Here is a 26,416-nt window from a genome sequence, read left to right on the forward strand (position 1 = left end):
CTGCACCAATCCAGGGACAATCTCTTCCTGCCAGCGCAGTTACTGAACTTAAAGGTCTTAAAGTTTTCAAATACTGACTTAGAACAATCACTACTGCAAAGGCAAAACCAGAAGGCAATAGAGCTTTGTTCTATGAACAATACCATACGCCTCCAATAACGACCTCTGGGTTTACAGGGTTACGACCCAGCTGCACCAGCCAGCTCGCTCCTGGATCAGACACCGCCAGCCTGCCCAGGGGCTCGCTCCTTCCAATGGATTTGGTGAGAACATCAACACGGTGCTCACATCTAAGTGAGCTACGCACACAACGGTGCTCACATCTAAGTGAGCTACGCACACAACGGCGCTCACATCTAAGTTAGCTACGCGCACAAACGGGCAGGAGGAGGGACTTGAGAGATACGTTGCTGCTGCTTCCATGGAGACAAAACCTAAACGCCTGAGACCGAACTAAGACCGTTCTGCTTTTTAAAATGCTTCCTTTTCGAAGGAAAACCCTTTTAGCGTACACTATTAATATCATACATGAAGATTTACCATCTTCTGTGCAAATTCCCTTGTATTTGACAATGTTGTCATGATAAAGATTCCTCAAGATTTCTATTTCCTTCTTGAGATCAGCGATGTGATTCCCTCCACTCTCTGGCTTTAGAGATTTAACTGCCACTTGCTCCCCTGTATTGTCGCCTTCTGGGTCATATCTGCAGAGTTCAACCTTGCCAAAGTGGCCCTAATTGTACAAGAAAAAGATAGCATTATTTGTCACAATACTCGCGAACCACAGTGCCGCTGACACACTGTTTTGGGCATTTACGAGTCACATCTTCCTGTTGTGACCCAGGAGGCGCACACAGTGTAAACACCCCCAGGAACACTTAGCGGTGTTCCGTATCTGACGTTACTCTTACCTCTCCCAAATCACGGATTCTTTTCAAGAAACGTTTTTCAAAGAGTGTGGGATCAACCTCTGTAAAGGGCTTCTTCTCTGAGACGATATCGGGATCTGGGAGTGGAAAAAAAAAATAAGTGTGTCCCAGATCAGGCAGATTTCTGTAAGGACATCTTGGCCTTGACACTTCAAGGCATCCTTGCTCATGTTCAGTCTGCCACTGTGAATGTGTTTCTATCCCTATGGTCACAACTTTATTTAAATCCTGCCTGCTTCTTGACAGGGAATTCCTTTGCTTGTGCGTGCCAGTCCATCACGGGCTGATCTCCCTCACTTTGTGGGTTGCTCACTGGGTCTTCTTCCAGGTTCTGATTCTGTTTTCTCTCGACACACTTCCCACCCTGCAGTAGTTATTCAGCTTCTATGATTATTTGTACTAGGTATGGAAGTCAAATTTTGCCCTCACTACACACTGATCACCTGTTAATTGCTCTGTAGTAATTTCAAAGGAAACCGAGTCACCTGTGTTGATGCTCCGATTCAGTAAAAAGACTCCTATGGAAATGTCACGGAGCTCAAAGACTGCCTTGAAACTAACTTAAGCTGTTGTATAAAACACGGACCATTGAATGAAACGGCGGTAACACCAACACAACTTACACCATACATTCGGTATGACTTAAACACTCACATCCTATTTGCACTTATCTACAGAAAGGGTTAGTCCCATTGCTGTAGGGACACAACACGCGCCTGTCAGTACAGCCATACACCCAGAGGAATGCTGCTGCACGGTGCCCAGCTCAGCCAAATAAACCAACCTTCCTTATCCCTCCCTGATCCAGCCGAGAAGCAAAACCAGGCCTTACTTTGTTCCTCCAGTTTGTTGATGTCTCTCATGATTGCTCTGAAGAAGGGTCTCTGATGGGGGTCGTAGTTCATGCACTGTTTCATCAGGTCAGCTAGTTCCTTGCACGATGGCGTTGTCAACACAAAATGCCCCTCGTAGAACCTCTCCTTCTGTAAGGTGCAAATGGAAACTCCCGCGTCAATTTTAGCCTTTAACTTAATAAACCCATGTTCTGCATCAGGAGATGGGACCGTTGTGAACTGTTACTTAACTCTGCCAAGGAAATCCTCCTTTTCAGCAGTAACTAAACCATCTCCTACCAGTAAAGAATTATTATTGTGCTGAATCCGGTGCAGTTCGGAGCAACCACTTAGAACACGTGAAACTTCTAAAATGCGCTGAAGATTTCACCCTTCAGAAGTTATTTTTCTGCCAGGTTTGCCACGTTACTTATGCACTGGGACAAATGGCCACGTGGAAATGCTTTGCCAAGGAAACAACACAATACTGGCTGCTCCTCACAACCCCCGAGAAGGTTCCAGCTTCAGGGCAGATGGGATGAGGGTGGGCTCACGCATTTTCTAAGCTCTGCAGAACTACACCGGCCGCCTGCCATGTGCAGGGAGGGAACTGTAGCCAGGGCAGCAAGTTCCTGTCAGCTACCTCCTGTTAAAACAACTCAGGCAGTGACTCAAGTACTCAGTCACTTCCTTCAGACAAAAAGCAGCTGCCTTGCTCCATCGCTTTCCCAACACAGCAAAACTTCAAGCAAGAAAAAGCACGTTTGGAAGTTAGGCCGAGGTCCTCTTAAGCAGAACTTCAGTCAGTTTATAACTGGACGCGTGGGTTAGAAAAGGATGGGTGCGAGAGCATCAGAAGTTCTGTTTAATTGTTACTATGCTGAGTGTTGAAAATCACCAACAAGGTCAGGTTGAAACAATAACTAGCAATTTTTATAGTAAGGACAAGAATTCCCGCTGCAACCCATGGCAATTTAGGTGGAGCAGCGCCTTATTGAGTCCAGAAGAGCTGGTTTTCATGTAAGTTGAAAGCAACTCAAGCTGGGCATGGAAACTCAAATGCCAAAGCGGATGGATCTGGGATGTCAAGGTAAAGTTTATGTAATGTAGTTTTACCTCTGCTAACGTCTTGTCTTTCAGTGGTATTTCTCCATTATAGCAGATTTCCCACAGTGTTGTGCCAAAACTCCACTTATCTGCTGCAACGCTTAAATTTTTGGAGTCTTCAACACATTCAGGTGCAATCCAGGGGATTCGCTCGACACATTCTTAGATAAAACACAGAATCAAAGCATTTTGGAGTTAATATCAAATGACTAAAAAAGCCAGCCTTCTACCTTAATTATTCTAGCCTAACAGCTGTTTAACTAAAAAAATAAAGCTGCAGTATTTGTCCAGTTTTAGGGAAAACTTGATTCTCAAATCCCTGTTCTCAGAAGGATGTTCTGTGGCTCTTACAAGCTTGTGCCTTGAGCCATCCGGAAACCGAGATTCCCTGTGCACTGTCTCACTAAATTTAACATGACTTTTTAAGAAACACTAATGCAAGCACCCACCATCAGCAACACTCCTTTACTTTCCGTGTACTTTTCAGATTCACAAAAGCTGATTACTTCTATTCTAGAGCCAGTTCTAGCTGGCAGAAATGATACTTCTTCCTTTCCCCTTCCCCACCACACTGACACTGAAGAGAGAAATCTGATTCCTGTCCCGTACCTTGTCTGGTCAGCACAGTCACTGGTATTCCTGGGTCGCTCAGCTTTATGAAAGGACCGTACTCAGTGTCAATTCCTTCTCTTGCCAGTAGGATGTTTTTAGTACACACATTTCCATGTACCAAATCCTTATCCTCCTACAGTAAGGGAGGAAAAGAGTAGTGAGTGCAGTGAGCTAGCAGTGCTCTGCGAGTGCTCTAACGAACCCATAGCATAGGGGATCACTGTACAATACTCCCAAGCTGAAAACCAAGAATACAGCTTGGAAGAAATTATCCTAGAGAAAAACATGGAAAGGAAGAGTAAGGAAACATACTGATCACACTTAAGTATTTGTAGAGCTGAAGCATTTTGGAAAAAACATTGACATTATATTCTTTTTTCACAAAAAGCACACTGCAGAAAGGGGAAGCTGTGACAGATTCCCCAGGCACATACCAGAGCTGGTGGCAAATGCAAGCACATCGACTGTTTGGCGGGCTGGTAAAAGAGGAGCTCATCACCTGCTCCGAGAGCCTTTTTCCTTATTTAAAGCAACATAATGAATATAAAATTGTGTTGGGTTTGCGTGGCAGGGTTTTGGTGGCGGGGGGGGGCTACAGGGGTGGCTTCTGTGAGAAGCTGCTAGAAGCTTCCCCTGTGTCTGATAGAGCCAATGCCAGCCGGCTCTAAGACGGGCCCGCCGCTGGCCAAGGCCAAGCCAATCAGCGCCTCTGTGATAACATATTTAAGAAGAAGAAAAACACTTAAAGAGAGAGAGCTTTTGCAGCCAGAGAGAGGAGTGAGAAGATGTAAGAAACTCTGCAGACACCAAGGTCAGTGCAGATGGAGGGGGAGGAGGAGCTCCAGGCGCCGGAGCAGAGATCCCCCTGCAGCCCGTGGTGAAGGCCATGGTGAAGCAGGCTGTCTCCCTGCAGCCCATGGAGGAAGGATGAGGGGTGTAGAGATTCCACCTGCAGCCCGTGGAGGACCCCACGCCAGAGCAGGTGGAGACACCTGAAGGAGGCTGTGACCCCGTGGGAAGCCCACGCTGGAGCAAGTTCCAGGCCGGACCGGTGGACCCGTGCAGAGGGGAGCCCACGCCAGGGCAGGTTTGCTGGCAGGACTTGTGACCCCGTGGGGGACCCACGCTGGAGCGGTTTGCTCCTGAAGGTCTGCACCCCGTGAGAGGGACTCCATGCTGGAGCAGGGGAACGATGAGAGGAGTCCTCCCCCTGAGGATGAAGAAGCGGCAGAAACATCGTGTGATGAACTGACCGCAACCCCCACTCCCCATCCCCCTGTGCCACTGAGGGGGGGGAAGGTTGAAGCCGGGAGTGAAGTTGAGCCCGGGAAGATGGGAGGGGTGGGGGGAGGTGTTTTAAGAGTTGATTTTATTTTCTCATTCCTCTACTCTGTTTTGCTTAGTAATAAATCAGATGAATTCCCTCTCTAAGTTTGGTCTGTTTTGCTCGTGATGATAATTAGTGAGTGATCTCTCCCTGTCCTTATCTCGACCTACAAGCATTTCGTTATGCCTTTTCTCCCCTGTTTGGTGAATGAGGGGAGTGAGAGAGCGGCTCTGGTGGGCACCTGGCCCCCAGCCAGGGTCAACCCACCAGAGTCCTTTTTGGTGCCCAACATGGGGCATGAGAAAATCAAGATAAGGATAGTAATTGGAGGAGGTAACGGGCAAAACATTGACTGAACTTAGCTTGAGAGCAAAATATTGGTGAAGGGACAAGAGGTGGATTCTGTGTGTATTGTCCAGTCTTGTTTGGTGTTGTGATAGTGTTGCTTTGATTCTGGTGGGGGGAATTCTTATTCTTTTTCCTCGTTGATGAGATTAGTGTGTGTGTAGTTTTTGTGTTGAATGTATATTTTAATAATTCTTAAATATGTGATTCACAGAGGCGAGGGGTGGAATGTGTTGGGTTTGCGTGGCAGGGTTTTGGTAGCGGGGGGGCTACAGGGGTGGCTTCTGTGAGAAGCTGCTAGAAGCTCCCCCTGTGTCTGACAGAGCCAATGCCAGCCGGCTCGAAGACGGACCCGCCGCTGGCCAAGGCCAAGCCAATCAGCGCCTCTGTGATAACATATTTAAGAAGAAGAAAAACACTTAAAGAGAGAGAGCTTTTGCAGCCAGAGAGAGGAGTGAGAAGATGTAAGAAACTCTGCAGACACCAAGGTCAGTGCAGATGGAGGGGGAGGAGGTGCTCCAGGCGCCGGAGCAGAGATCCCCCTGCAGCCCGTGGTGAAGGCCATGGTGAAGCAGGCTGTCCCCCTGCAGCCCATGGAGGAAGGATGAGGGGTGTAGAGATTCCACCTGCAGCCCGTGGAGGACCCCACACCAGAGCAGGTGGAGGCACCTGAAGGAGGCTGTGGCCTGTGGGAAGCCCACGCTGGAGCAAGTTCCAGGCCGGACCGGTGGACCCGTGAAGAGGGGAGCCCACGCCAGGGCAGGTTTGCTGGCAGGACTTGTGACCCCGTGGGGGACCCCACGCTGGAGCAGTTTGCTCCTGAGGGTCTGCACCCCGTGAGAGGGCCTCCATGCTGGAGCAGGGGAACGATGAGAGGAGTCCTCCCCCTGAGGATGAAGAAGCGGCAGAAACACTGTGAGATGAACTGACCGTAACCCCCACTCCCCGTCCCCCTGTGCCGCTGAGGGGGGGAAGGTTGAAGCCGGGAGTGAAGTTGAGCCCGGGAAGATGGGAGGGGTGGGGGGAAGTGTTTTAAGAGTTGATTTTATTTTCTCATTCCTCTACTCTGTTTTGCCTAGTAATAAATCAGATGAATTCCCTCTCTAAGTTCGGTCTGTTTTTCTTGTGACAATAATTAGTGAGTGATCTCTCCCTGTCCTTATCTCGACCTACAAGCATTTCGTTATGCCTTTTCTCCCCTGTTTAGTGAATGAGGGGAGTGAGAGAGCGGCTCTGGTGGGCACCTGGCCTCCAGCCAGGGTCAACCCACCACAAAAATGCACCATCCCACTACCTGAGAAAGGACATTAGTTACTAATGCACATGAAATCTCTGCAGCATTAGATTGCAGCAGCTGTAGGCAATGCTTTTGTCAAGGTGCTTCTTACCAAGTAGCTTAGTGCACTTGCAAGTTGCTTGGCAACTTTGAATTTCCAAGGAGCTGTCAGAACTTCACTCTTCCGACGCATAAACAGATCCAGAGGCCCAGATTCAACAAACTCTTCAACCATGATATCTACAAAGTCAGATGCATAAAGTCAGGATTGCAATAACCAGTGTCTGGAGTGATCGAACAGGCCTGTTACCATCTTCCCCTCCCCTTCAGGCAAGCTGGTTATAACACATCTTTATTTCAGCACTCAGAGACCAAATTAAAAGGCGAAGAAGAGTGGCTTTATGTAGTAAATGAACAATAAACCCGGAACAAAGCATTTCAAAGACCACGGGGCAAAGCCTTCCCAGGAAAATAAGTTCAGCCAGAAGGCCGGTTTGTATTGACACCACCACTATCACTCCAGCATCCCAACCTGAAGGAATCACATCCTGAGAGGCACTTACTCAGAGAGTAGCAAGGACTGCTGCCTTGCTGTTCCAATTCCACTTCTGTCTGCACTGAAAAATCAAGTGGCAGCAGCTGCTAAACCCACCCGCTCCGTGCCAGCACTGAACTGAACAGCTGCCCTGCCCCTGCCAAGCCTGCCGCTTAAGCGTGCTGCTGCCTAGAGAGACGTTCACTGAACTCACTTTCAACGTCACGGACACAGACTCCATGGAGGAGGACAATGTGCTTGTGAGACACCTGTCTCATCATGCTGGCCGTTTCAAAGAACGCCTGTTAGAAAGTGAAAGAGGTTAGCCATTAAACTGCTGGTTGTTGTGGCAGTCACCCAAGTGTTTAACAAATACAGAGCATCAAGTAACAAAAACATTTGCAAAAGATCACTGTGCTTTCCAGTAACATAAAGGGCCAATGATGGTAGGGATGTGCTGTCCCACTGCAGCGGAGTGCTGTCAGAGAAGCTGTTCGCTAGGTAATGTAAGCAACCGCTGCTCTGCCCTGCACTCTCACAGACGTGCGTACGCTAGGTCTTAGCATCCCCTGCGTGACACGTGAGCCTCTCTTACTAGATGACGAGGCAAAACGCAGAACAAGCATCCTGCCTGGGGCCGTGTCAATGACAGAACTGGTGACAGACTCCCAGCTCAACGTGCAAGGCGGAGGTAAGTTCTGGTAGGCGGCCGTACCCTCACTGAACACCATGGCTCTGACACAGCTGCCAGACTGCAGGTGTGGGTATGACGGCACAGAAAGGGCTGGGTCCATCTTCCTTGTGCTTATGGTCTGCGTGCGTGAGGGCTGGAGGTCAGCACTGGCGTGCCCCAGCCAGACCCACTGCTGCTGCCTGACTGATGAGATCATGATGAGATCAGCTTACCAAGTGTCTCAATAATGCTGGTCCATGATGGATTTGACTGCCTAAAACGGTGAGATGTATCTTCAGCATTTCCCCATTCCCTTACACAACCCCCATTTTTTTTTTTTTTTTAAAAGGCTTTTCATAGTTAACCACGTACAGCATGGTGAGGCCCAGTATTTGTAGTACAACAAACAAAAAGGAGAAAACTTGCCAAAGAAATGTCTCTGTGGCTGGGGTCCAAGACTTTGAGGAGAACTTTAATCTCTTTTTCATTTTGATATCCTTCATTCTCATCATCTTTGCAGTTGAGAATCCCTGAGTAAATCTGTGTTCTTGTCCCTCTTCCAAGATGTTCGCCCTAAGATGTAACACACCATATATTTTTCAAACAGGACACGAAGCAAACAAGTGTAGATTTACAAAAATACTTGAATCTGCACTCTATTCTGCTTCTCCAAGTGGAGAGTGGACTTAGCCCTCCACTTGATCTAGCTACATAAAGACTTGAAATTATTACAGCAAGAAACCAAATGACAGCGTGGTTTTTCCTCACTTCAGTGGGCTCTCTGACCACACCACTGTAAACTCATTTGATATTAAAAGGCTATTAGATCTCCATTAACATCAGACAGGTTCACTGTGATTTAACGTCACTAGACTAAACACCAAATGAGTAACTGGCCTCTTATTTACAATAAGCTGCTATTGAGGCAATCTTTAATGTGTTTCCAAAAGTTAGAGGAAGTAATATTTCAATGGAACACTTTGTTTGGGAAAGCAATTTCCTCCTAAATAACAGAGGATTCCGCCTTGGGATACTTTTGCAGGAAGCCTGCATACTGACTGTAAATATACCAATCAAAAAACAATTAATTAATCTGCATCTGTCCTCCCCAGTCAGTGATGCAATTTAAAAAAACAAACAAACAAAAAAAACCACAAACACCCCCCCCCCAAAAAAAAACCCAAAAAAACCCCAAACCCCCCAAAACCAACCAACCCAAAACTTTTTATTTAACTGGAGAAGCTAACTGCATGATTTAAGAGCTCAGGTCTTTTAGAAACATTAAATGTCATTTGTGCATTTGAGCCACTGTGTGTTTTTGAAGTTTATTCAGGTCACCTGCATCACCAACTGCAAACTGTCGGAGAATTTGGGAAAATTTGGATGCTAAACCAGTTTGGAACACAAAACTTTGAATGGTAAGACTCTTCAGAGCTTTTGAATATTTCACTTTTTGGTTTGGTTTTTTTTTAACTGTGGGATATTATCTTAAACCTCAAGTTCCTTGTTTCTCTGGTATAGAATCATAGAATGGTTTGGGTTGGAAGGGAGCTTAAAGATCATCAGGCCTTAAAAGATACAGCCCTGTTTAAGAACAAACCAGGTAGAAAAAGCAGCTCTTAAGACTTTCATGATTTTTTAAGAATGACCTTAGAAGCACCTCTTTCCACAGACTTTAAAAAATTGCTCAAATATCAATCTGATTTCTAGTGAAAGGCATCACTTCCAAGCTTCTCTCCTTTTTCCCCACAAGGATATATAAACATTTAGATTCTGCAATAATTAAGATTCAAATGAAGTTTTGTTGAGGAGAAATGGAAGAACCAGCCAGAATGGGGTGATTTTGTATGACTTGACCGGGTACGGCGGGCTGCCACACTACTTTGATTATAAGAGAGAAACACAGTTAAGCAGCTGTTTACCTGCATGATTTCTTCCTTGAGGATTCGATGGAAAATCAGCTGCCCTAGGTGATAAACGGGCTGCCATTCCTGTGCCTTCTTGGTTGCAACTAGCAAGTTGGAGATTTCTGGAAGGCAGGGAGAGAAAATATTCTTTAAGACTTTGAAGATAACTGCATTCACCCTTTTCAGTCAATAACATCACTCACTGTATATGCTCACTGCAAGGTAAATCCCCAAATGAATGAGGACGAGGGAGAAAAGAAGAAACTTTGACTTAACTTCTGTTCAAGCAACTTCTATCCTGTCATTCAACAGAGAATTCACTAAAGCAGAGCTACGTATTTTATATTCTATACACAATGTTAATGTTAGCCATACTGGGGCTGCTATTAAGAAACTGAACAGTGTTTACTGCACAGAGAAATCCCCGGGACTGAAGGAGGCAATACCTCTGCTGTACATGAAGTACAACACCACACACTCCCTCCTGCCAACAGGTACGTCTCCTTTTCAGCGTGCAGATGGGTAAGGGGTCACTGGAGTCTCATTTCCTCTCTTCATTTCCTTGGAAATTGCTTGCACTCTGGGAAACAGTTCATTTCCAGAGCACTAGAATTAAACTAGGGAGTGGGAAATGAACAGAAAGAAAAGACTCTGAAGTCCGGTGCTTCCTCCCCACTGCTTCTGGCCAGGGAAAGGCATGGTTAGATCCAAAAGTCTTGCACGTGAATTTTGTCTTCCTGTGTTTGACAGCAGGCGTTATTCATTACGATACGATGCTTTCGGATGTCTGTGTGCATCTGGCCTTCCCATTACTAGGAGCACAACACATGCGTCAGGGCTAAATCATGATCTAGCACTCCAACAGCAATTGGTAGTGAACCATACACTGGAAAAACTGCTTTATTTCTGCATCCCCTAAACTTCTTTGTGAATAACCAATTAAATAGATTCAAAAAGAAGAAAAAAAAAAAACAGGGAAGAGAGAACAGGGAACAGCGTAGCTATTACACTGGATCCCATCGTAACTAATGCCAATAAAAAGCTGAAGTGAGCAGTCAACTCCTTGACCCGTTTTATTTTATTGCAAATACAGCTGTCAAAGTGTTATCAAAATGTTTAATCTCTCCATGCTCCGCACAATTACCAATGTTCTTCAAAAGGGTTGATAAGCTCAGTGTCTATCTACAGAGTACTCTCCTCTGAAACTGTCAGAACAAGCAGGTAATTAATGCAGCTCAGTTATTCCCCTTATTCTAACAGGAAACCATTATCTGATCAACACAATCACACCACTTGGTTTCCACTTTCATAGAAAATTCAGCTGCAAGACACGTGTAATTTATAGCAAACAGTTTTGGTTAAGCATTGGCATTAAAAGTTTAACAAATGCACGACTGTCCCAGCCCTCTAAAATCTGACCTCACAGATGGATCTACCGACTGCAAGGCTGTTCTGCTTGCAGTGGTGGACCAAGCCTTCCCTGCTGCTTCGTGAAGGTGAATAAACAACGGCTTGTGATGAGAGCAAAGAAGCTTCAAACCAGAAGCTGCCACACAACTGCAGGTCGCAACCCTCCTTTGCTAGAGGAACGCAACCTGATGCGTGGCGGCACAGCTTGGCATACGTGACTCAGTGGAGCAAAGGAAGAACCTTATATGGTCCCTGCTTCACCGCAGCATTGCGGCCCATGACTCTGAGTCAGCTGTGACATTTTCTTTTTAAACAAATCTAGAGTTCCACCTCTGCCGTCGATAGTGCAGGGCCAGCTGTTTAGCTGCAATAAGGGAAACGAGAACTTTTCTCACTGTCATTTGAAAAGTTCACACAGAAAAGGCTCATGAGAAGCATGGGCCCCTGAGCATCCTGTGCTGAGCTTGTAACATTGAAAGGAAACCCCTAAAACCTTGTTCATGGTGCTTGCTTTTGCTTTTTGACAAGACTCCTCCTCCACGGAAAAGGAAGAAACTTTACATATAATTTTTTAAGTGACAAGAGAGCTTCACACAACAATACAGAACAAACCAGAGACACTAAGAATGCCTCCTATTTCTGGAGTTTTGTTTTCTTTCAACAACAAAGTTTGTTGCTTCTCTTAAAGGCCAGACTACCTCTTGGTTTTGGTTGGCAGCACCTCTTCAGTGTAAAGCTTATGTTGTCTGTTCGAAGTATTTGTCCTTTCAGGTGATCCATCAGTTCTTTTAAGGATGAGAATGACTTGACTGAACCATGTAGGAAGTACCCGCCTTTCTTCACCTCAATCTGGAAGTTCTTGTACTGAACTGAATTATTTATCATCTGCTATTAGGGGGGAGGGGGGGGGAAAAGGCAAAATAACAATCGTTAAAGTGAAAGAATGTTTGTAAAGCCATAAAAGCTCCCCCAAAGCCTTTGAAATTATGCGTTAATCACTTGCTCCTAAGCTAGGGTCCTCTAATCAAATTCCAACAAAGTAGAAAAAGGCCCTAAAATTCCCATAACCTTCAGTCCCAGGAAGGCTCAATAACAACAGAGTGGAAGAAGAGCAACATAAAGATCTAATTGTCCAAGTCCAATTACAGCATCTATGTTTTGCAGAGCCCGAGAGTACGCAGAAGCTCTGACTCTTCAGAAGGAATTTTCTCTTCATTTGGTCAAGAATTGCAGAATCTGGACCCTGCTTACAAAATCTCAACTTAAAAATAGCAAAACTCCCTTTCACAACCCAGATCGTTCAAAAAGTGAAACAGAATTTCAGGCTGTTGTTCAAACCTTCCAGTTTCATTCAGTGGTATGGGGGAAGAATGACTAAATTTTTGTACTTATCTCTCTCAAGCCCATGCCCTTTCAAGTTCTACCCTCCTGCTTCCTCACCTCTACCATACTGCAGCTTTGCATCACCTCCCTCTTTCCTCTCTAAGCCTCGCAATGAGGCCGAACAACTTGAAGACAAAATTAAGTTCTTGCCTCAATGCCTCATTTGCCCGGTCTATTAGAAGGCAGTGTTGATCATATAGGGTTTTTTGCAAATGTCTACAGATTAACCAAATATCAATGCTGAGGGATGACTATTATTTCCAAGAGGTTTTTTCCATCATTTTGTTGTTTCTTGTTTCAAATGTCCCTTCTTGACCTCATAATTGATTCTATTAACATTTTTTTCTAAGAGAAAGAAAACCATTTATATGCTTTTACGCTATTACTGTTCTTGTATGAACACTTTAAATACCTTCCCCAAACTAGCAAGTCAGCTGCCACCTTCCAGCTGAGGTCAGTGAAATTCAAACTTCTGTGCAGTTCCCACATTCTTCTTTTCTACTTCTAACCATTACCATCTGGTTCCCTTCCCTATCCCACCTCATCAGCTTTTGCTTATCACTCATCTTTCAAGAGATACGTTCCACTAGCAAACTGTGTATATTTTCCCTTCTGTGATGCTCTACATGTCCTCATGCGCTATTCTTTTACAGTGTGTCAGTAGAAATACATTCATATAATTAAATCCATGTTCAAGAAACATTAGATAAGTTGCAGTGACAAATTCTGTATGTCATTCTCACACCATATGAATTTAAAAAGCTTAATTTCAATCATGTTCATGCACAGTTTTATTGCTATGAATGGAAGTGTTCTGGATGTGATACATCATATTTGCAGATACAGTATATTTGTAGAGATAGCACAGGAGCCCAGGGGAAATGAAGCTGTGAGTACAAGTATCTACCCTCTGCTGCATCAGCTATCACAGATAAGAGTGTCTGCCCTAAAGAACATAAATATATCAACCCGGATTACCGGGAGCTGCTAGTCTTTAGCTCATTATCAGATTACTGCTGAGAACGCCACACCTGACGTACCTCTGAGCCTTCAAAACAAGTCACTGTCATGAGAATGTGGTTAAAGTTCGTGCAGCTCCATCTCAACACATACATTCCCACTTCGTTCCCTTCCTGTCGCAGTTTGTTGATGGCGTATTCCGTGCTGAAAGAGTCAATGTACACATGAGGAAAACTAACAAATGAGCAGTTACATTCAAAATCTATTATTAGCAAATACACAGGAGAGTAAACCTATATCTGGAACAAAGATGTATAACAACTTAAAAATATTTATTGTTAAAGCATGATTTAATTGTGTGTATTACACATGCTCACATTTAGCTGCAGAAAAGCAAGGGAAGAAAAGTTTTACTAAGCTCTTAGCATGCTTAATGCTGAAATTCTGCATCCAAAACAGTGTGCAAGTAAGTTCTCAAGCTTTCTATACATTGCATCTTTGAATATAAAAGAAAAAGCCAAAAAGGTGAGCAGAAGGGAGAATAATTGCTTAGCTATTTAAAAAAAAAAAGGCAAAGGCTTTTTGCCTCCATCCAAGGACTCCCAGGATCAGCGTAGATACAGTTCAACTTTGTTTACCTAAAATAATCCCATCTGTTCAGCTGACAAGGACCTTTATAGCTATTAGTGAAGTAAGCCTCAAAATACACCCACAATGAGGAAGCACTGGTTTTACAGATGAGTACGTTGATGTGGAGAGAAACAGGGATATTTTTTCCATCTAATCATTAGAAAAAATAAGTTGTTCTACAACCTTGTTAGCTAACAACCTTCCAAATGTCAATTGCCTCAATGGATTCAATATGCAGTAGTATTAGAGGACTAATTATTCAAGTGGAAAAATAAAAAGCAAACATTTTACTAACGAGATGGGTCCATGGCATCCATTTTTTATGTTGTGCTCAATTAGTGGGGGAGCCACATCTGTGCAGAGATAATGGTGGGCATCTGCTGTAAGTCTGAAGTATCCATCTACCAACGATGCAAACGAAAGGGCCTCATCATGTGAGGACAATTTTAATTCCTAAAACAAAAAGATATTTTAGTCAAGAATTCTTATGGTTCCACTTAAACATTTCAGGAATGTTTTAATATCCAGCAATTGTTGCATGAAGTGGCTAAAATATTGTTCAGAAAACTACTGACATCCTCTATCCTCCCCACTCATTACCGGCTAGAAACTTCCATTCTCCAGCATGATTTATATTCTGCTGCAATCCTACATGAGATCTGTAAGGCAAACTCTTGTGCCAGCCTTTGTGAAACACCAGAAATTCTGGACTGGGGCAGTCACGTCGGATTTGAACCCAAGGGCACTGGCGGCTCCTTTCCAGATTCGTACAGCTGGCAGCCCACAGCAAGAAGAATTTGGTCTCTCTAAACAGACTCGACTTTCCCTCCCTCTGCAGTCCTCTCTGCATTTGTCTCCTTTCCCTCTGCCACCCTTGCTGAGCTCCTCTTTCTTGATGCTGCTTTTGGCTATCCAAGTCACGGGCTGAGAAGCATATCAAGGAGGCCACCAGGCACTGGTGGTACGCAGTAACAAGTGCAGAGAAACGACTGTGCCCACCAACTTGCTGCTCTTCTAACTAGCACTTCTGCATCTGTACAGTGCTGAGGACAGCATATTTAACTGTTAAATTTAAAGAGTCCCATTAAAAAATGTCCCTGAAGGAGGTTGTCACCTGTTGCCCAACAACACCATGTCAGTACAGCTTCCCATGGGAGGGGAACCTATCCAAGGTTTGGTTCTTACCATTCTTTTGTTATCCTGCTTGTTAATGCTAACTGTAGACTCTCTGATGACAATGTGGGTGATTTCAGGAAAATAGGAAAAATTGTTCCACGTGTCTCGAATTTTGTGTTTTTCTTCATCCTTCTTGGTTTTGCCATCAGACTTTTTCTTCTTGTCTTTCTCTGTCTGTACAGACTGCAAGTATATTTGGGAAAAAGCATACTAATAAAACCACGGGTTTTTAGCACAGTGTTTTTATGCTAAAACAAAAATTCATGCCAAATTAATCCAGCTATCTTATACTTGAATGCTTTTTGCAATGAATTATCAATTCATTTACAGGTTCAGTGTGTCTGTATTGCGAAGATATACTTCGGTCAAGAACTGTCCATAAGACAGTTTTCATGAGGATAAAAGAAACCAGCCATTTGCTAGGTAACCTACCTCTCTCAGTATGCTAGGAATAATGTTAGCAGTACAGGGCTGAAAGGGTTCTACTGAAATTTCTAAATTATGTACTTCAAATACCCTTTCAGAGCTCAGCCCAAAAGCAAGAGCCACATTCGTCTCGCACTGCACGCCTGAACTGCTGACAGCAGATCAAATTCTGTATGCAGACCACAATGAAGCTGAGCATTTACAGGTCAAAAATTATTGAAAATTATTAGTAACTACTTATTTAAAAAAAAAAAAAAAAACCAACAAAACCACGTTCAGGCTGAGCAAAGCTTCCTGCTAGTCACAAAAAGGTTCTCACTGAGATGAAAGTCTTTGGTTTAGGCATTTGAATAAATACAATCTATAAATCAGCAGAAACAGGAGCCTTACAAGAAACAGGCTGCACTTCTTGCACGCTTTTCTGCTCAAATATCAGTTCTTCCTTCCCTCAGCCCATTAATATTATCATTGAAAACAGAAATTCTCCATCAGAGATAGAGATAGTCAGGTTACATCTAAATGGAGTGAGGCACAATACTTTCTATGTTACAAAAGATAGCTATCAGCAGGGTTCTCATCACTCTGGGGAACTGAGGCAAGCAAAAAGAGGTCTATTTGTTCAAATATTACGTGTGGAGAAAAGCTGCAGAACATGCCATAACCCCTCCAAACCTAGAGTGTATTTAATATTTATGTACACAAAGTACAGAAGAGGTTAAGCAAAGTGATCTCAATTAGCAGCGCTGAAACAAGGAACAACATATAAAATATCACTGACGTGAGAAAGTTTAGCTTTAATGTCCCTGTATTTTATTTTATTCATGAAAAGTCTATGAGTATGAGCAAACAGGGCATCCGGGGCACCATATACAGAAAAAGCATTAACAGACTCTGATACCAAGCCAGAGCACCGAACTTGAAGGGCCTCCACAGACATTAGTCTTTCAAGACTTGTGTCTGGGCTGGCAGATACTGTACGAGCTATTTTCCCGATGAACAGGTTGCTCACAGAGGTTGTGGGATGTCCATCCGTGGAAGCTTTCAAGACCAGGATGGATAAAGCCCTGAACAACCTGGTCTGATCTCAAAGCTAACCCGTTGGACTAGAGAACGTCCTGAGGTCCTTTCCAGCCTGCATAATCCTATAACCCTATGAAAGAAGTCCTTTCAATAAAAAGCTGATCTGCAGTGTCTGAAGATCATGACCATTTTTTACCTGTTGTTATGCCCCCAAAAGCAATCCCCTAATTCCCATTTATCAAGGGATACTTACATTTGGCTTGAGCCTCCACTGAATCCCATTGTTTCCCGTTACGATGACTTCATATAGTGGGAAGATCTCATTGTCTCCACAATTAAATCTATTTATTTCATTCTCAGATGAAATCAGCAAAAATGAAGTCTCAAAAATTTCTGCTCCATAGTATTTAGTCAAGGTCTCCATCGTTGATAAGTATTTAACTTTCAGATCACGTGAAGACACGCTACTGTCGCAAATGGTTTTGTTGTTAAACTCTTTAAGGAAATGCTTGAAAACATTATTTATCCGAATCCTGGTTAAGAAATTCCTCTGTCTGATAGTCTTGTTCAAAGTTTCAGGAATGTAATGCTTATAACTGGAAGGAAAAACAATACTATGCGTTAATACTATTGTCTCCTATGCTTCTAACTCTCTAAAACGTCCAACTGCCTTACTTTGAAAGCTACAGAGAACAAGACGCAGTAAAAACACTGTGCAGTTGGTACTGTGGCATTGATTTACAGCATGAGCACCCAACAGGAATTCAAATAACAACCTCATCTGAAAGCTTTTTCGTCAGATGGATACAGGCCATTCAAATCAATAACACAATTTATTCTAACGGTTTTCTCATGAGGTCGCCACTTAACACCACTGCCATTTCTGAACCTGCTAACCCAGAGCCCTCAATTTACAGCAAGTCAATCGGTATCCAACACATTGGTACACCGGGTGCACTAGCTGCACAGGCTTCAAATACTCTCTGGGTAAGAAAAAATTCAGCTTTTCTAATACATATGCCTACTGACAAGCTTAGAAGACCCACTCAGCAATAGTAGCGTTGGAGCTTGTAACTCCTGTGCAGTCAGACTCTGGAAGTTAAAATGCTTAAAATCCCTTCTGGAAGTGAAGCACAGCAGACCCAGCAGTGACAAAGAAGTTATTCCAACTTACCTAACATCCTTGGGAAGCTCTGGGAGCTTCACGTTTTTCTTGATGGCATAATGAGAGATTGCAAGGACAGCCATTCCCAGACATTCGTTTTCAATTTCGTGAACCTCTTGATCATTTTTAGGATCACGGATCGGTGCCAGACCTTTCACTAAGTCATACTGACCCTTAATAGGAAGCAAAAAAAGAAAGCTACCAGATTTGGTATTTGTCAGAGTTTAGCTCTGAGCAAGCAATATGTCACAAGATCACAGGCTTGATCGAGCAAAAAAAGTCATCCAAAACTGAAAGCCAGGACAGGAAGGGGTAGGGGAAGAAAAGAAGGGAAGAGCTCTGCAACAGATGCAGTCTTCTCTTAGATCAGTGAAACAGAAACACAGGCAAGCACTGGGCACCCCACAAACCCTGCCTAATTAAGAAGAAACACCAACATTTGTGCCTGACAGAAGTCTTTTGAAATGATGATTTGTGGTACAGGTCTGAAAAATATTTGGTTACCCAAGAGCAAAGACATTTCTGTTGCCTTAGACTATCATTAGTGTTCTTCTGTTTGACTTTTTTTTTTTTTAAATATTATTCCCCAAAAGTAAAATCCTGCTTAATGCAGTATTGTCTGACAATATCCATTAGGATCCCTAGTCATTCCACAACTTAAAAGGTGTTTTCATTCTTTTTGGTGGCACTCAAAAAAAGGCGAAACAAAAAAAGACAGGAAACAGTTTTGCAGGATGTTTTCAAAACGTGATTTTGCAAAGTTGTGTATATGAACAGAAATGTTCATACACAATAAGCTGTAAGTTTGATTATGCAGAAAAAAATATTTGCTTATTTTATAAGTTTAGAATGCAGGTGGTACCATTAAAATGCACACATAGTTGTAGCTATGGTATAAATAAATAAAATGTGGTATTTTATTGTGGTTTCACAACAAAACAACAAGTATTCACTGGAGCAGCTTTGTGCTATCTCTTCTGAAGGACACAGCCATATTTCAAATACTGAAAATTCTGCAGTAATTATACTCAGAATTAACAGTAAACATACTTTTCTCTCTCCAGTGCATTTAATTTGTTCATTTCATAAGCCTTCATCAACTTCAATCTTCCCATTTCTTCGGCAAAACCAATTTCTCATTTGCAAAATCATTTGTGTGTATATGAACTTTTTTTTGTACAAGAGCACAAGCCTTCTGAAATAGGGACCTCGCTTACTCGCCATGTCCAGCGTGCTGCGTGTATCACCATCAAGTGGGAGGCACCACAGAAAGAAAGAAAAACTGCACATAAGCAGGCTGTGCGACAGTGGTAGTATCAGTCAGTAACACCACACAGTAAAAAAGACTCACTGAAAGAACACCATACCGTCAGTTTTAATACTGCTGCTGTTCATCTACAGGACTAGAGATGTCAGAGTCACTACATGCAAATGTTTCGCAAAAGAAAAGGTGATAGCGTTTATATCCAAAAATATATAAAAGAAAGTATGCTATAAAAATATAGCCCTTTCTGCACTGTGAGACAGACGGTTTCTTTACAGGTTCTGCATACGGGCAGATTGTTCTTCATGTAGCTAATTCTCTTCTCTCCACCACACAGAAGTATGAAGAAAACACTTATCAATACTAACAGGTAAAGTCAGATATACTTTAAAAAGGTTGAAAATAGGTCTTTAAAGCAGCTTCTACTGGATCAAATAGTTTTTGTGTGACTGCAATGGCAGAGATACTTGCAAGCAACCTCCTACCTGTGCAAAGATGTATTCTAATGAGCTTGCATCAAGTATAGGGGTTCCTTCCGGCACCAGCTTCTTCTCAAAAGAGTTTTTTGCCTTCCTTGGTGAATGCCTCCACACTGTGGGTTCGTTTTCACTAGTCCCATGCCAGTTTGTAAAGTAGTATCTTGCAAGAAGAGAGGAATAGACTTTAAAAACCTTTGGGGAAATCCTCCATTTACATTAGATACGTAATTTAAACTTTTAAAAGAAAATCAGTTACAAGTCAAAATCCATCAATCTTCTGTCCTGAGTTTGCAACTTAAAGTTGCTGAAACTGCACACCTGGCCTGAGGAACTGGGGAAAAAACAGCATGTTAGTTAAAGGCCTTCAGCGTTTCCACTCAACGGTATCTCACTCTTAACTCACGATACCACGACTGACTGCCTGTCCTATCTCTGCACGGTCCACCGAACAAGGCGGCACCACTCAGATGACAAGTACGTTTCCATCACCTCCGTCATAGCTTGAGAGAGTGTAAAGCATCTACCACGCAGTAACCGAAGGCTGGCACTGCTATTCCAAGATAAAACGGCTCAACTAAAGGGTTAACGAGATTTCAGACCTCCTCCTCTACAGGCACAGGGAAGAATTGTGCTATGTGTCACTCCCTGGAATTTTTGCTTCCCTTTGGTTTCCAATGGAGCTGGTGAAAAAGAGGCTAATTTAAATCACACGGTTTTAAAGAGACACAGTCAATCGTCTGTGTATATTACAAACAAGCTTTTTACTCCTACCTGTACACAAAGCTATTTAATTAAAAACCTGCTAAAGGAGTTGGCATCTACTGAAAATTAATAAAATTTTTGAGCTCAAGCTCTGTTAGCACCTTTTGAAGAATCTTTGCCTAAATTATTCCAGAAATTTGTGTTTATCTGGGTTCTAGTAACATTTAAATCAAGTAAAGTTTCGTTAAATCTGGTTTGAATCAAAGTGCCTTTTGCAAAGATTCATGCCTTGCACGTGATCATGAACTACTTACAATTAAAAGGTTACAGGAGAGTAGATTTACCCAACTGCTAAGTAGGAATAATTTCTGTAAAAATACGTCAATCTAATTCCAGAGAAGCATTCATCACTAGCAAGAGCAAACAATGCCGAATTACTGCACTGTGTGTGTATATATACATACATTACTGCATTAACACCAATGGTGGTGTGACATCAGACATTTCTGATGGACAGTGACTACTGAGCATCACATAATTTGTTTCACATCATCGTGACTTCTCAACAGTGAAGCTTTTAATGTCTACCTAAATTTGTGATCAAAGTCATAAAGAATTTTTGTGATCAAAATGAGATCAAACAGCTTTACACAGGAAAAAGACAAATGAACGTGAACATTAATAGACACTGCACATAAAAGAAGTAGTAAAGAAAAAGTGAGTGGAAAACAACTAAAGGGTTTAGGTAGAAAATGTTGAGGCATGTGATGGGTATATCCTACTCCCGAATTGGAAATACACATTCTCTGTATCGAAAGAAAAAGCTGAATAGATAAACTACCTTATAATCTACAAACACATTTTGAGATTACAAATAAGAAATCCGTTTAAGTAACAAATCACTACGCTGCCCAAGCAGTTTCATTTCAAAAATAATGCCATAAAAATTGCAAGAGACGTCCTGGAAGACAGGAAGCCAGTAAGTCGACTGGCAAATGCTTACGAACATTATGGTGGAGAACAACCCATATGCAAAAGTCTGTGTTTTAAAATATGTGCCTATATCCTCATAATTTGTCTCTGACTGGAACAGGAGTTCATGGATTAAGCCCCAGTTCTGCAATGGTTGAGACTGGTACGTATCAGTCTCAGTGCAGAGTCAGGATCTCAAAGAGCAAAACAAAATTAGTAACTTTTAGTTCAGCACCATGTGTTTTAATCACACATTATCTGTACAATAAAGTTGAACATTGAAATGAAGAATTATGTATCAAATTACTCTTTAAGAGATGAGACTTTCTGTACAGCATTTCTGTCCATCCTTTAAGCCCTTTTTAGTCCCCACAAAGCATACATCTATAGCATTAGCAGGAACGCCAACACACAACTATGCCAAAAACTCCTGACACATACTCTAAAATATTGCAGAACTCCTTTGGATGAAGCATAAAAAGCAAAGCAAATCCTTTTGCCTCCAGGAAATGACTTTGTTTCTGTATGCTCCTTTATAAGATGAGTGATAATTAATAACTCCAATTCTTTTGTATTTCCTGTAAATAATTATGGGCAAGGTATTGTGTATTGTTTGTAATTGAGAGGAGAATTTGCTCCTTTCCCTCCTTTCCCTATTAAACTGCACTGATTAAGAAAACACTTCCAAGTTAGAATAAAAATGAGAGGCCCATTGTTTGAGGAACCATATAAATAAAGAAGGGGAGTCTCTGCCTTGAAGAAGCCAATGGACTTGCAGTAAGGAGGAGAGTGATAATTACTGTTCCACTTTCACAAACAGAAAGAGGAGCACAAGCTTTCCAATTCAGAAGTCCCACAGGCGAGCTGGAAAGGAGACGGCATGCTCCCAAAACTCGGGAGCATGACCCACCCCTCCTTTAGAGTGCTTTAGCCCAGGGCAGGCACCTGCAGCATGGGCGAGAGCCCACGGGGGACACTGGGGAGACTGGGTGACCCCGGGAAGGAGCAGTTCTGCACCTCACCCGTTCAATCTGGCCAAGGAGCGGTGGAAATGCTGGAGGGAGACCTGCTGCTCTCTTTTGACCTGTAGCAGCTCTGGTAGTCCTTCTTTGCAGAGTTTCCAGACGCTTTTGTACTAGGTCCCTTCTCCATGCCAAGAAGCACTGCTACCTCTGGCTTAAACACAATCCAGCTATGAAGCAGTTAAACTCCTCCATCAGCTGGTGTGCTAATTACTCCAGGATATTACAAAATACTGTGGTTTCTTATGTTGTAGGCTGTTGGGTTGTTGGTTTGTTGTTTTTTTTAACTTGTGGCAAGTGAAAGATAGATAGGGCTAGTTACAAAGTTCCTAGTGAAAAGCAAGTCCTTTTAAAGTATTACCAAAAGCATACCAGCTGGCACAGATTGGATGGGGAGAGGAGGAGGACAGGAAGTCCACGCAGTTAGAAACCAAACCTAAAGCTTTCAGCAGAGGAAGAAAAATCAAACATCTAAAAGCATTTGAAACTATTCAAGCATTTGCACTATAATAGTTCAAATAACTAGATATATTTGAACTATATCTTCATTCTATACAAATATAATTTTAATAGGACATGACTAAATCAAACCTGTCAATGTCATGAAATTTCAGAAATAAGGTTGTCCACATAAAAATTATTTAGTCTCTAAAATGATTATACACAGTCTCATACACTATTAAATAAGCCCAGACCATTTTCCTTTTTCAAGAGGAATTCTGCCTCTTGCAGAGCTCAGAATAAACAATATTCATCTAGAGAGCTGTTTCACAATCCCATATTGCTCACAATTTTTCAGTCCCCAGCCCTGCGCTCTGTTCAGATGCCCAAGCCAAGACACACAATAGGTCAGAAACGAAAGAAAGGAAAATAGCACTTTACCAACACACTACAGTATTCCTAGGGAGACGGAAATCTTTAGATTTTACCACTTAACTCATATAGTCTCTTCTTAAATGCATGTAAGATTCTTTTAAATACATATTATTGGCCCAATGTCTGCCAGTTTTCATGCATGAAGTACCTCTGACAAAAGAGATGCCCCTGCCAAACTTCAAATCTCAACTCCAAAGCTTAAAAAAAAAAAACCCAAACACCAGAACTTTTAAATATAGAAAGCAGGGCATTTTCCAGCTTCATTCTATACAATGGTAGAACAGAAGAGTTTCCAGAAAATAAAATTCAACACAGAGTAGTTTTGCCCATATACCAAAAATGTGATAGAGTGACGAACAGCCAAAGAAGACTGAGGAGAGGGAGCTGTTCAAGCCATTTTAAAGAAGGTGGTGTTACCCGCAGTGCAGGTAAGGTGCGGTAGGAAGGAGAGAGTACCTGGAGACAGCTCTCATCATTCACCCAAAGCAGAAACATATAAACACCAACACAGCAGAAACTATTTTTTTAAGAATTGAGTTAAAACCATCATCATACTTCTAATCGGAGGACTAAATTCCCAAGGACCACTTATTTAAAATACCACCACCTTTTACTGAGAAAAGCAGACCACAACAAAGAACTTCAGTATCAGGGGAAAACGCCCCAGGTTCACATTATAGCAAGAAATTTTTTTATTATCCAGTATATGGTTAATCTGACTGATCTCTTACAGCAAGAAAGGGCACTTAATGCTCGGTAAGCGGCCATTAGAGTCCTCAGAGCTTCTTTTAGAGAGTCACTCCATTCCATTATGGTATGGTGTTTATCTGCCAAACTTAATCACAGCTGTTTAAAGCTGAGATTAGCCAAGGTTAAGTCATTAATACCACTAATAGACTGTGTTAAAGAAAAAAAGACTATAACATCCTCTTGTTCTTCTAAAAATAGGTATTGGTATTATGATAACTTGAAAAACAAAGACCTTTTTGTTAACTGTCAGTATTAAGTTTTTTCTCCTGAAAGTTCATCCAACAACAAAAAAAATTCCAGTCTGGCACAAATGTATGCAGAATTAAAACACCTTACAGTTCAAAGATCGCATTTTCAAAACTGTCTCTTTGTATCTGCATAAGCAAAGTGGTTGTTATTCTCTAACAAGCCTAGAAAACTGTTTGGATGCAACACCGGAGGTTTATACATGCCAGTTCTTTCATTAGCATGTACAAGCAATACTCATGTTGTCTAACTAGAGATTAGCAGGAAAAAGATGTTAAAGCGCATACAGTTATATTGCCACTTGAAGTTTTGTCTCGACAGCCCAAACTGACCACGTAAGTAAATACTACATTTTAAGGCAAAGAGGGAATATTACGTAGATGCTTATTTTCTTACAGTTGTACCTTGAAGAATCGACAAAAATGATCTGTGGACTTGCTTTAGGAAGATGGATAAAGCTTCTAGACTAGTTATTCCTGGAAGCAAAGCTTATTCCATGTATTTTGCTCCTACTTCACACACTTAAAAACTCATATTGATGCAAGAAGAAAAGTCAGAATAAAAAAAAAATCAAAAAAAGGTGGCAGTATAATGTGCAGAATTAGATTTCCATCAAATCCTATAAGGAGGACATCCTTCCTGTGAGAATGCTTAACAGTTGTCAGCATTACTGCTTTCATTTTCCAGTGGACGAGGGCTGCTGTACCCATTCAGCCCCAGAAATCTCCACAGGCTATGTGCTACACTTTAAGAATGCCACCTGAAGTTCAACCTGATGGTACAGGTCAGATAAAGACCCTGGGAACGATGATTTCTATTTTCTGATGCTTTCTCCAGTCCTAGTGGAGAATTTCAAAAGCAATAGCGTGTTGCTTTTTCAACAACAGTTAATAGCAAAATTCACATTGACTTCAGCAGGAGTACAGTTTACGTTGAAAAAGCGGAACATGCGAAGTACTGACATAATAGAGCAACATTTTTGAGCCATTTTTTTCAATTTAGCTTTTAGCTAGTTCAGTTGCCTACAGCTTTGTGGATACAGGTTTTTGTAGTTTTTCAACTTTTGGAGCTTTTTTCAACATTATATAGCAAGATAAAAAAAATAATCAGGAGACATTTTAAGCTTTTCCTGTTAAACTCTTATCTCTGCTGTGAAAAGCAAACTGCTTCTTTTGGTTTTGCTTTCCTGCTTCTTCAGTGAGTTCAGTAGTAAGAGTCAGAGTATCTACATATGGTTAAGGGATCATTTTTCAGATATTTTGCATTTACCTCATTCGATAATGGAGCCGGTGTGATGATTTTTCATCTACCTTAAAGATCTGGTTTGGCGCATACCAGAGCCTTTTGTTTTCATCATACAGCGCAAAGAGATTATGGCACAGAGGAGATATAGCTGTCAGAGAAAAGTAAACAAATGTATGAATCACAAGGCTACAATACATACGCACACCTCAAAAATACAAATGCATAAAAGCAAATACCTGATCATGCAAAAGAGACCATAAAAAGAAACTGATACTAGGATCAGTTTAAAACAAACATTAAGAAAGTTTGAAACTGCAAACTGTGTGTTGGTTCACTGGTTTTATCGCATATTAAACAGCATATCGTTTCAGTTACTTCTAACATTAAACTTAATCAGAAATCCTGATTTTGCCAAAGGTCTGAACTTAAGAGGAAATGACTTAAAAATCTTCACTTTTTCCAGATCACAGAAATGGGTATTTTAACAAAACCACTCAGAAATACCACAACTTTGTTCTCAGCTTTATTTTATTAATAAATTTTACTCCCATAGTTGAAACAGAAGGTTTTCGTGCAACTATGAAAATCCCCTCCTCATTAGCAAACAAGCAGCAAGCATAACGTATCATTTTTCCATTCTTTGCTAATTCAACAGAGGGTTTTCCGACAAAGAACAGACTTTGACTTGTATGTCTAGGCTGACCTGCTTTAACCTTCGCATTTACATCATCCCAGAGAAAAACAGGCTATGGCATGTTTATAGGTCTACTGTTGTCTGAATTCCTTGCTTCAGTCTGTGGCTCAACAGGAGGCAGTACCTTTTTGCAAAAGCCCTGGTGAGGCAAGCAGCTCTGTTGCAGAGCAGTTTGTTGGGGTCCTGCAGAATTCAGTGAAACTTTTTCTATTGTGAGTTGGGGAGACAGAGCAAAAGGGAAGGAGAAACCAAGGGAATATAAACTGAACAGCCGAACTGCCAAGTTCACAGAAGGTGGGGTTGGGCAGCCACTGCCTTCTGCAGGTCAAGTACGTAGATGCCATCAAGGGTTTCACTACTCAAGTTGTGATTTGCAGCAGAGACCAGCATCGCAGGCTTGCTGAAATGGGTAAGGCTTTTGTACTTCACTACCATGTGCTGTGGACTTCGTG

General features: G+C 42.2%; 1 protein-coding gene across 3 annotated transcripts in view; it reads right to left on the reverse strand.

Annotated features, from left to right (window-relative positions):
• JAK1 (Janus kinase 1) overlaps window positions 1–26,416 on the reverse strand; it is a 63,734-nt gene that overhangs the window by 4,698 nt on the left and 32,620 nt on the right. For 2 of the 3 annotated variants that reach the window (XM_054833122.1, XM_054833124.1), the window contains 17 exons: window positions 25,295–25,418; window positions 19,464–19,617; window positions 17,724–17,887; window positions 16,803–17,145; window positions 15,113–15,286; window positions 14,223–14,380; window positions 13,378–13,501; window positions 11,653–11,842; window positions 9,560–9,666; window positions 8,064–8,210; window positions 7,179–7,266; window positions 6,542–6,669; window positions 3,479–3,614; window positions 2,879–3,030; window positions 1,762–1,912; window positions 912–1,006; window positions 541–733 (listed from right to left, as the gene is read on the reverse strand). In XM_054833122.1, the coding sequence (XP_054689097.1) occupies window positions 541–733; window positions 912–1,006; window positions 1,762–1,912; window positions 2,879–3,030; window positions 3,479–3,614; window positions 6,542–6,669; window positions 7,179–7,266; window positions 8,064–8,210; window positions 9,560–9,666; window positions 11,653–11,842; window positions 13,378–13,501; window positions 14,223–14,380; window positions 15,113–15,286; window positions 16,803–17,145; window positions 17,724–17,887; window positions 19,464–19,617; window positions 25,295–25,418 (2,628 nt within the window). The remainder of the gene's footprint in view (window positions 1–540; window positions 734–911; window positions 1,007–1,761; window positions 1,913–2,878; window positions 3,031–3,478; window positions 3,615–6,541; window positions 6,670–7,178; window positions 7,267–8,063; window positions 8,211–9,559; window positions 9,667–11,652; window positions 11,843–13,377; window positions 13,502–14,222; window positions 14,381–15,112; window positions 15,287–16,802; window positions 17,146–17,723; window positions 17,888–19,463; window positions 19,618–25,294; window positions 25,419–26,416) is intronic. The other variant, XM_054833125.1, reaches the window with a different exon arrangement.

This window comes from Grus americana, chromosome 8 (assembly GCF_028858705.1).
Source record: "Grus americana isolate bGruAme1 chromosome 8, bGruAme1.mat, whole genome shotgun sequence".
Lineage (NCBI taxonomy): Eukaryota > Metazoa > Chordata > Aves > Gruiformes > Gruidae > Grus > Grus americana.